We start from the raw sequence: 11,010 nt of genomic DNA, 5'->3' as shown, positions 1-11,010 counted from the left end.
TTAAAGTTAAAAGCTAGATATTAATAGCTTATATAAAGAAGTATTATTTTAATTAATGGTAACGAGGGTATCTTTAATATTATTTTTATAAGTTATTATTATTTAGAGGGACCGTAAACTTAGCTAGGTAAGTAGTTTATAAAATAATAATATTATATACTTAATATTATTATTAATTAATCCGTAGTTATAAACCTTATAAAAAGGAAAGTTAAAAAGGTAGAAAATTTAAAAAAAAATAGTTTATTAAAATAATAAAGAGTATTTATTAATATTATATATTAATATTATATAAACGATGTCGAGAGTCGCCCTGAGCGATTAGTAAAAGTAGAATAACCAAAATAAAGAATAAGACCTATATCTAAAGAATTATTAATTTTATAAAATATAATTTTTAGATTAATATTAATATAATGTACTTATATAGCGAGCAGCGTATTATAATAAGCAGCGCACGTCCTTATAATTCTACTCTCTTTATTTTTAAAATACCTTTTTTTTATATATAAATATATAATCCTTTTTAAATAAAAACTAAATTATTTTTACTTTTTAAATTATTAAAAAAGACTTAAAAATATTTATATAAAGAGCTATTTTTATTTTTAAAATTTTTAAATTAATCTTTTATTATTAACGTACTAAATATATTATATAAAATAAAAAAATAATTAGATTTAATAAAAATAATTATAATAAAAGAAGAAGTAATTTTTAAATAAGTTATTAACTTAATTAATTAAGGGTTCTTTTTATAATAAAAAAATATATAAAAAATAGCTAACTAACTTCTAAATATATATAATAAAATATATATTAAATTATAATAAGTAGAGAACTTTATATAACGTATTCCTAAATTAAAAAATACGATTTTAATATTAAATTAATTATTAAAGGGCCTTAGTTAAAGATTTTATTATTATATAAAACTAATTTACTTTTATATAAAATATAATTACGAAGTATAGAATATATAATAATAATATTTATAATTTTAATAAAACAGGGCTTTTTAATAAGAATACTATTATATATAAAAGTTATTACAACTTTTTAATTATAATAAAAAGCCTTATATAAAATAACTTAATAATTAAAAAATAGGTTTTTATTATTTAGGATATATATATAAATAGCTAAGTACTACTTCTATATATTATTATAAAAAAATAAATATTACTTCTTTTTTTAATATATTAATAGCTAATTCTTAGCTATATAATATATTTATCTAAATAAAAATAAATAAATAATAAATAATATTAGCTTAAATTAATTAAAGTACTTTAATTAATATAGAAAGACTTATATAAAAGGTTCTTATTACTTTTTAATTTTTAATAATTATAATAACTATAAATCGATTAACTTTAATAAATATTATAAAAAGTAAAATATTATTATTTTTATATACCTCCTTATTTATTATATAAGTTTTAGCCTTTTAATATTAAGTATTTTAATTTATTAAAATATTTATATAATAAAAAAAATTAAGAAGATAATATAAATATAAATTTTATATATTATAAAGGATAACTTTTTTTTAACTTTAAAATAGTTATTTTTTACTTAGATTTTAAACTAAAAACGCTAGTATTATTAAACTTATAACTAAGTAACTAAGGCTCTTAAGACCTAAAAAATACTAATTATAATATTAAAAAGCGTATAAAGTATTACTTTTTTTTAAAAAATAAGATCTAAATATATTAAAGTAGCTTATTAGTATTAATATATAAAATAATTAATTTCTAAACTAAAAATATTAATAAATTAGTTTATAAGCTTATTATTATTAAAATAAAGAACTATAAGCTTTATATAAGGATAAAAATATTAAATAAGTATTAAAAAAATAAAAAAGACTTAGTTATATTTTAAAAAGTTACTTAATAATACTAAAATAAAAAATATTAAAAAATAAAAAAAGGTAATATTAATATTAAAAAAGAAAATAACTTTTAAAAAGAGAGTTATATAAAAAGTACTAAACTATATATATAATAATATAATAATTACGAGAAGTTTAAATATAACGTATAAACTTATAAAATAATTTTTTTTAAAAAAAAAGGGTAATATATAGTTTTAATTAATTTTATATATTATAGCTAAGTTAACTTATAAAAAAGGTTAAGAAGTTACGAAAAGTGCGCCGCTTATTATAATACGCTACTCGCTATATAAGTACGTTATTATTATTTTATAAATAATATTAAAAACTACTTAAGTAATTAATAAAAAATAAAATAACTAAATAACTAAGGTATTATTAACTTAAAAAGGCGGCAAACTTAACTAAGTATATAGTAAACTTATAAAATAATAATATTATACTTAATAAGTTATTATTATTAATTTATTATTATAAACTTTATTAAAAAAATTTAAAATTAAAAAACAAATAACTAAATTAAATAAATAATATTGAGAACTACCTAAGCAATTAGTAAAGGCAGAATAGCTAAAATAAATAGTTTTGCTAGAGTTTAAAAGTAGCCTTGCTATAGTGGGTAAAATATAGTAGAGCTGCTACTCTGCTCCCTTCTCTGTCGTGACGCGCGCACATCTCGCCTACCCTATCACGTCTCTGTCTCGCATAGTTTTAACCCGACGCGTAGTGGAAAACATAGCTCCACTAGGCAAGGACAACAGTGGAGAATGCTAAGGAATAGGGGCTTCCTCTCTCACCAGTCCTCAAATTTCAAGTAGCATAGCTCGTACCCGTCAGCCAGGTTTTGGGCCTCATACTCGGCGATCATTGTCGTTTCATTGGTTGATCTTTTGTTGGTTGGTAGTTCATCACTAATGTCTGGGCGAATTGGCTTGGACGTCCTCGTATGAGAGCGGGACCGCAAGAGGCGGAGGGGCGATGTGTGGCTCAGAGTCTTGTCTTAGTCTTACGCTTAGGCTCGCCCAGGCAACGGCGTTTCGTTCTTGAGAACCTCTGAATCTCACTCCCTCATCTTCCAACTCGTTTCGAGGCTGATTTTCAGCGTCTTTTGTTTCCCATCCTGGTGCACAGCGATTCGTAAAATCACCATGACTGGCTGAAAACGTTTCCATTCACTCTCGTTTTGTACTTCATGCTTTCCCCCGGTGAACTATCACCTGTACTCACTCGTTACTTGCGCTCTGGCGCCCTGCCTTGACAAAGGATAGACACGGAATAATTGGGCAATCATGGCATTTGCATTTTTTTCGACCTTAGGACTCCTGGCCACATTTCAATTGCCTGCACTTGTAGCTGCGGAATCACAAAACATTGACCTTTGTGGCCAGTCAGACTGGTGGAACTCTACTGAAGTTCCGTATTCATGTGTGTAGCTTTCCAAATCATCGCAGTGGTTTTCAACCCCATGACCGCTCACTGACAAATGCGACAGTCAATAATAATGCCTGGGGAAACGACAGCTCGGGCTACCAATGTATGGCCGTCCATGATAACGGCAGGAGCTTCAGTGTCTCTTACAAATGGACCGGGGATGCATCTCTTGTCAAAGGCTACCCGTACATGAAGGCTCATCCTACCAGGCTCCCTGTCCAGCTATGGAACGTCACTCAACTACAGGTGACTGGTAATTGGCAGACTTACGTTGCTGGCAAGGAAAAGGCCAGTGCTGAGCAGCAGGCCCAGGCCTTCGATGACGTTTCGCTCTACGCCAACGTTGCTGTGGACATGTTCCTGTCCGATAACAAGGAGAACTCAACCATGGTCGGCGCCCCCATTGAAATCATGATTTGGCCTTGGTGGACGCCAACTGTCAAACCACTAGGATGGGCCGAGTCCACTCCCGACAAAGACACTGTCACCATTGACGGCACCGCTTTCTCGCTGTACCATGGCTGGAACGATGGGGGCCAGCATGTTTTTTCATGGCTGGCTCGCAACAACCTCACCAAGACCGATGCCGACTACGGACCTTTGCTCACCTACATCTGGAAGAAGGGTATGCTGTCAGGCGCGATATGGCTAGGGCAACTCGAGCTGGGCACCGAAATCAAACACGCCGCAGGCGACATGCACTTTGAAGCCAGCAACTACACCTTGAAGGTTGTCAGGCAAGGAGACCCAGAAGACAAGGCGACCTCAACGTCTACAACTCGATCCAGTGCCAGCCAGATCGCAACGACGAAGACAGTGATGACGACAGCCGCAGCTGAAGCCGCCACCACTTCTGCGCCGTCTCCCACCAGCACCAATGCCGCGTCTACTTCATCGCTTGCAGACCTGTCGACAGTTTGGTGGATCTCACTGGTCACAGTTTTGTTGTGTTAACATAAGTCGCTGCGAGATATGTGTAAAGACTTTCGGGGATAAATTACCATATGGATTTGTATATTCTAATCAAACATATTTTAATCGAAGGTCAACTTTCTTCAACCGGGAAACTAGGCCTCGAGGGACGGAAATGTGCTCAGGCTTCGCTCAGGGCCCCAGCATTCAGTGGCGGATCGATCAACATTGAGCGCGTAGAGAAACGCACTTCTGGTCGGTGCTACCTCGCCGAAGTACTTGTGTTGGCTTAGATCAAGACTGTGTGCGAATAGTCTTTGTATCAGTTTTTCTGCGTTAGGCAATATGGAACAAAGCCAGCGAAGAAGAACTGACGGTTTGGACGGGCTCGGGGCGGTATCAAGCTGTCCTGATAGCTTCTATGCCCTATACTCCACTCCCAGCCATACGACGTAGTTGTAGATGTGATATTGTTTTCATGATCATGGGTAGGCATGATGGTGATGCTTAAGAAACGATGCTTGGTCACTAGTAACCGTTGCAACGACAATGGCGAAGAAACACTCCTCTTTCCCGCAATGGCAGTTCAGATATAGAACACATCATAGGTTTAAAGGAAGGTCAGGAAGTGCTGAGCGTAATTGCTAAAATGCCCCTCCAAGGCTACCAATTGTTTGCCGAAGCTATAATACACACTCTTTTGAATCCATATAATCATCATTGAATGATATCATGGGCTAGCCTTTTGTGTACGCTCAGCTTCGAGCTCCCTCTCAGCCTGCTGATAGTACTTGGCCGTGTCAACGCCATGTTGATTGTGGTTGACAAAGTTGAACCAAGGAATAACACCCATGAACAAGGCCGAATATCTAGATTGTCGCGCAGCGACGCCTTGCAAGTGGGGGGTCAATCTGCTCTCTCCGTAAAGCGGCTCACCGGCCTTGACCTTGGAAACCATTTCCTTCATGTCCAGCTCAACTTCGCGAGCGTTCTCGGTGGCCCCGTAAAATCGCACTGTAAGCCGACCTCGTTAGCATTCTGCGCCTCTTGCAATTCCCTTCATCTCCAAAGGTCGTCCGGATACACATCCTTACAGCTAGAGCGCTGGTAAAAGTATAGAAAACCACCAGCGACACCAATGGCTCCAGCCAATCGTAAAGCCTGAGCCATACCTCCCTTGCCAACGTGGGAAGGAGCAAACTTCTCCAGGGCGAGTAGAGCGCCAGGGCCGAAGGCGGCAGCTACAGCACCATGGAGATAATCCGAAGGCCTGGCATAGCCGACAACTCTTTTGAAGTGGCTGTAGTCGTTCTCTGTTAGCTTCTGATCCTATGGAGGCTGCGGCGGGCGGGTCGGGGCATACGGGTCGTTATCGATGAGCTTTGCGAAGAGAGAGATATGTCAGCTCATGTTTGTCTTCATATATGCATCAGGGTCTAACCGGGTAATCACTCCTCACGACCTTGGTCGGAGTGAAAGTCTGCGCTTGTGCGGTAGCCATTGTAGCGGACGGCAATGCGTAGCCCGATTGCGTCGATGATGGCCGATAGCTCTATGTTCTCAGCGGTCGATTCAGATGTCGAATTGGATATGAACGGACGCTGATTGGGGCCAAGCCACCAGAACAGCCTGAGGCAGGATACAGTTCCGAGCACAGACCAGTATAGGTGTGGCTTTGCATATGAGTGGGTACGCACATCGACCACCCCGACAGTGGCAGACCCCTGGAGGACGGAGCTGTGCCGACGCGTCGTTTAATTGAAGACGCGACTCCTAGTGACATTCCGCGTTTCTCGGAATGCACAAGAAGGTAGCGACTCTTCTCGGGCAGATTTTGCACAACTACGACGGAGCGCATAGGGAAACTCGAGCGATGGCTTCCAGAACTGTACCCGAATATGACGATCTCGACGTCTACAACGTTGATGACGACTTCGACGACCCATTCAAATCCCCACCGCCCGAGGCGAAAGATGCGAGCACGAACAAGAGAAAGCAGGCCGAAGCCCTGGGCCTTGATGAGGAGGTCGAGGTGGCTAAAAGAGTGCGGGTGCCACGCGTAAAGCTGGACGAAGCTCGGTTGGTATCTCATGTGCACGATACTACGGGTTGCTGATCTTTGACAGGCTACTGTCAGACAACGGGATACCTAAACTTCGAAAACGCGCCGGTAACCTCAAGTTCAAGGGCAAAGGACACGAAGTAGGCCCGTGTCACCTTCTGCTGCGATTTTCATCCCTTGCTGAGACGGTGTTTTCTAGTTCTCCGATGCAGCGCGTCTTCTATCCTTTTACCAGCTTTGGCTCGACGACCTCTTTCCCAAGGCCAAGTTCCTTGACGCTCTGAGCATGGTTGAAAAAGCCGGCCACAAGAGGCAGATTGGACTCAAGCGCATGGAGTGGATCAACGAGGGCAAGCCTAAGCCGTGGGATGCAAGCGAGGACAGGACAGAAGATACGGTGGAAGAGGCATCAGAGCAGACAGCCGAACCCTCCACTGCCCCAGTCTCAGCAATTGTCCCTCCACAACAAAACCTGGAAACACCAGAACGTGGAGACACAATGGGTGTAGAAGATGTATACGATTCGACGCTATTGGCTAGGAAGCAGGATAAGGAAGTGTTCACGTCACAGCCTGAGGAGCCCGATGACGACGATCTCGACGCTCTCATGGCTGAAGCGGATGGAGCAACCCGTGCACAAGCACCAATACCCCAGGAGCACACTGGCAAGTCAGCAGAGGAAGAATTCGCAGATGAAGAGGCCGCTATGGCCGAGATGGACGGGCTTTGGTGACAGGACCAAGTTCGCAGCAACAATGGTGGCATGAGCGATGATAAATTTAGCACAAGAATGGGTTGCATGCATGATGGATGGCGTTGGTTCATGATTCCATTTGAGATTTACGACAAGCACCATCTCTGTAGTGTGTGATGTTAATCAGTCTACTGATTTGAAGACACCACTGTGGTGTCCTCAGCATGATTTTTGACCCGACCAGGGATAAGGCATGATACGAACGGGCTGTCACAATGGGATCAAGGTATAAAGAGACATGAAAACGTTGATCTGAGGTGACATAAATATCATTGGTCGCAAGGCGACGTGTCATTGAATCAATATAATGTTACAGTCCACCGACATTGTCTATACTGAATGGACACCATGCTTGCGCCTGTACACCATTTTCCCATCCCATCCCATTCAAGCCAACCGAAAACGCTTCCCAGGCTCGTTTGTGCCAGTCACTCCCCGCTTCCTCTTGGAAGTCGAAGCAAACATATGATTATTAGTTGGTGTTGAGAAGTTGTTCGCCGGATCGGGCGCTTGAGCTCTTAGTTGAAGTGAATTCCTGCGGTTGATTTTCCGCTCTTCAACTCTAAGAACCCATAGCAAAGTCAAAAGGACCTCCCTGGACGGTAACGGTGCGCCGACAATCCACGTTGGTGGTGTCTGGCTGCTGTCGCGCTGCGCCGAAGGTTCAACCGACGATCCCCCGACCCGGTCATCGCATCTTTCAGACACCAACCGCAATGCCTCCATCGTCGCATCCATGAGCGGACGCGCCAGAGTGGGGCTGCAGGTTAGGATTCTCTGAAGAGACTTGAGTCTCAGAGTGGGTGAGGTCGCGGCCGAAATCCGGGTCCGCTGCGACGGCTGCGCCGTTGACGTCATCGTGGAGGAACTCATTGATGTCGAACGGGTCTTGGAGGAAGGTAGAGTCACCAACCAGATAATCGTGTTCATAATCGAGGGAGTTGGGGGAAGAGAGAAGCCCGCTTTCAAGGACATAGCGATCTGCGTCAAGGGCCGCTGACAAACTGAAAGAATCACTGATGAGGTGACTAGTAGCGTCTGAAGCTGCAGAAAGAAGACCAAGGTCGGATGCAGAGGGGTTTGAGAGGCCAGCCATGATTGCGGAAGCTCCTCCGACAGATGACACTGCAGGTCGCACAACATCGCTGCAGGACGTTGTGTCAGGTCGGAGGTAGACTTCGCAACAGAGGTCTCGGCCGTTGGCTGCTCCTCACCGGTCTCCTCAGTACCCTCAGCGATTGGTGAGAGTTCTGGAGAGAGCGATGCGGGGTTGACAGTGGCGTTGGGTTGAGATGTGGTCATGAGGTCGTCGACGAGGGACTTAGTCTCGTCTAGTGAAGCGCGGTGGCCGTCGTGGGAGCTGAAGAGCTCTTGGGACAAGGTCACCGAGTTCTTGTGTAGGGGATCGTTGGGAGACGTTGAACGGGTCAACATGCCGGAGTCACGGCGGAACTTGTTCAGTTCATCCACCAACAACTGATTTGCTTTGGTGACGTTCTGGAGAGCCGACTCAAGCTCTTTATTGCGTCGTTCCAGAGCTTCAACCTCCAGTCGCTTTCGCTCACGGGATGACTGGGCGGCTCGACGGTTGCGAAGAACCCGCTCAACGCGGCGTTGTTCCTTCTCGTCTTCTGTCTTGGCGCGTTTCCTATTAGATAGGTTAGATGAGATGCACAGGAGGGATATGCCGAAACAGATGAGTTGTCGCAACTTACCTAGGAGGAAGGTTTGTCTTGGGCTCAGGAAGAACCTGGCCCCATGACTTCCGCTTCTTTGTTTGCTTCTTATCCGGAGACGATGATCCTGCACCGTCAGGAGCCGGGGTCGAAGCCGTAGATGCAGGAAGACCACCGTCATCGTTGAAGGGCGGCGGTGTCATCATGTCGGAGGGATCGAGAGTATCATCATTGACGACGGTTGCGTCGCCGAATAGCGAGGGATATATCTCGCCAGGTGTGGAAACAAAAGACTCGGCAGGCGAGTCCTCGAACTTGATCATTGGTGATGGCTGCTCCCATGATGCCATTGTGTGTCGAATACTGGTCGCGCCGGGAGCTGAGCTCTCGACAGACGCGTTCTAGCGTAGAAGGCAAAGGGCTTTGGGAGCTGGAGCGTGCAGTGAACCTGCTTGGTGTGGAGTGGATTGACGAAGATCCCGGGGAGTGAGGTAGTGTGGTAAGGCTGATGCGTGAAGCCAGTGGAGGCAATAATGAGGTGCGACTGATGTCCTCAGATGATATAGCCAAAGCTGCGATGCTAAGTAGAATGCATGTTGGGGGCGTTGACGACTCGGTGAATGAGTCAGATATAGATTAGGTGAGTCACCGAAGCAAGAGGCACCAGCTTAGAGAGAAGCGTGGTAGCCAGAGAGTGCTTGGATGAGGCAGAGAGGACAGAGTGTCCTTTGCTGTTTTGTGCAGAGGTGCAAGGTGTTCACAAAATACGTGACAGAAGTAGGCGATGTGGCCTCTTTTGTAATTTGGGACTACGTTGAACCAGCTTCCCAAGGGGGTGGGCAGGAACCAAGGGACGGCCAGAGCATTGCTGCCTCAGGTGTTAATTTCGAATAAACCCCCCGTGGCCCCGGCTGAAATGGCAGAGACCCTCAACTTCCAAGGGCAAGGTTAAGGCAGGGGTTAGGGGATGGGGGAGATGTGGAGGTTCTGAAGGCAGCAAGGGTTGAGTAAGGCACCTACTTTCTTTGGTAGGTACTATGTAGGTATTCGTAGTTCGTACTCCGTACCTCCCCACTCTGAGGTGAGCTGGTGGCCGACCTTGCAAGCACGCACGCAGATAGGTACGGCTACATTGGCACGCTTAGCTTAAGAATGGAAGGTACCTTCGGATTCGCCTGTGTCAGAGGCAACATAGTTGTAACTGGGTGGGTGGAGGCAGGGCCTCCTCCCTCATTGCCACACTCTGATCAGTGGTGAATTGTTTTGTTCGTAGCTACCGAAGAGGCAGCTCAGGGCAGGCCGCGATCCGCAATCCGCAATTCGCAGGCCGCAAGCCGTAGGCCGGCAAGAAGAGAAGTCTCCAGAACAATACTCTCACAAGTGGTACGGAAATATGATTGGTGGACTCGACCCAAGACAGTACGGAGTAGATACGGAAGCAGAGGTTGCGTGCACTGGCCCAGCGGTTTCACTGGCTCGGGAGTGCCTCCCACTTGAAGTTCCAAAAGTAATTGGTGGGCCATGCCGCTTTGATAGACGGCGGGGTGGTGGGCGGATTGCGGGACACAACTTCCACCGATACCTGTTAGGGTGGTACAATGAGGTGGAAACCTGGCGGTCCATACATAATTCCTTAAAGTTCGTGGGTTCTAGCCATAGCAGCCAGCGACAGCGAGAGCGAGCGCCGGCAGTAGGCACAAAAGGTGCAAAGGTACGGATAATGCGCACCACCTTGAGGAACTTGAGGGAGACTCGTGCGATTCCCAAACGGAAGTCAGAGAGAGAGAGAGAGGGGGACGTTCCATTGCATGCTCCTGACTTCTGCCTCCTGGCGGGTATTACCCCTATCTTTCCAAGAGCAAGTACTTACCTTACAAGAGTAAGGCACCTTATCATCGCGGGACAGAAGCGATCATGTCTCGCACCAACATCTATCCCTACTTACTCTACCTACTTCATTGCCCATCGATGGCAGTGTGGATTTTCAATGGGGCATGTTGAATGTGAGACGCCATCTACTCTGCCTTTGAATGTTTCCCACTCCACCGTTGGCTCGACCCAGCCTCATTGCTCTCGTCAGACACATACAAGTACCTAGGTAAGCCTGTCTGGAGACCGCAGGTCGGTGTCACTTGGAAAAGGGGAGTACCTTGCATCGACTGGATTGGGTGGTGGTCCGTCCCGCTCATAGACTGAAGAGGAAACACGGGAGCCACGGAACGGAAACACGCCTGGCGTAGCGTCCCAGTAAGGGCGGTGCCCGTGTGCCCGT

The 11,010-nt window shown here is 43.9% G+C and overlaps 4 protein-coding genes across 4 annotated transcripts; 2 read left to right on the top strand and 2 right to left on the bottom strand.

Moving 5' to 3' along the window:
* Positions 1 to 3,395: 3,395 nt before the first annotated feature.
* Positions 3,396 to 4,288, top strand: N0V96_010548 (uncharacterized protein; the record flags this gene model as incomplete). Its single annotated transcript, XM_053197989.2, has 1 exon — positions 3,396 to 4,288. A coding segment is annotated over one exon (893 nt), but the record flags the coding sequence as incomplete, so codon positions are not given.
* Positions 4,289 to 4,976: 688 nt separating this feature from the next.
* N0V96_010547 (uncharacterized protein) lies at positions 4,977 to 5,334 on the bottom strand (the record flags this gene model as incomplete). Its single annotated transcript, XM_065758988.1, has 2 exons — positions 4,977 to 5,260; positions 5,331 to 5,334. The coding sequence occupies 2 exons, from the start codon at positions 5,332 to 5,334 to the stop codon at positions 4,977 to 4,979; spliced, it is 288 nt and encodes a 95-aa protein (XP_065612511.1).
* A 1,180-nt stretch (positions 5,335 to 6,514) lies between these two features.
* Positions 6,515 to 7,041, top strand: CSM3 (chromosome segregation in meiosis- protein; the record flags this gene model as incomplete). Its single annotated transcript, XM_065758987.1, has 2 exons — positions 6,515 to 6,523; positions 6,544 to 7,041. The coding sequence occupies 2 exons, from the start codon at positions 6,515 to 6,517 to the stop codon at positions 7,039 to 7,041; spliced, it is 507 nt and encodes a 168-aa protein (XP_065612510.1).
* Positions 7,042 to 7,762: 721 nt separating this feature from the next.
* Positions 7,763 to 9,088, bottom strand: HAC1 (transcription factor that binds to CRE motif; the record flags this gene model as incomplete). Its single annotated transcript, XM_065758986.1, has 3 exons — positions 7,763 to 8,207; positions 8,240 to 8,710; positions 8,778 to 9,088. The coding sequence occupies 3 exons, from the start codon at positions 9,086 to 9,088 to the stop codon at positions 7,763 to 7,765; spliced, it is 1,227 nt and encodes a 408-aa protein (XP_065612509.1).
* Between the last annotated feature and the right edge of the window lie 1,922 nt (positions 9,089 to 11,010).

The sequence above is a fragment of the Colletotrichum fioriniae genome (genome assembly GCF_027942845.1).
Source record: "Colletotrichum fioriniae strain IMI 355084 chromosome Unknown scaffold_14, whole genome shotgun sequence".
NCBI classification, from domain to species: Eukaryota; Fungi; Ascomycota; class Sordariomycetes; order Glomerellales; family Glomerellaceae; genus Colletotrichum; species Colletotrichum fioriniae.
Note: the sequence above shows the minus strand (reverse complement) of the source record. Positions and strands in the feature narration are given on the sequence as shown.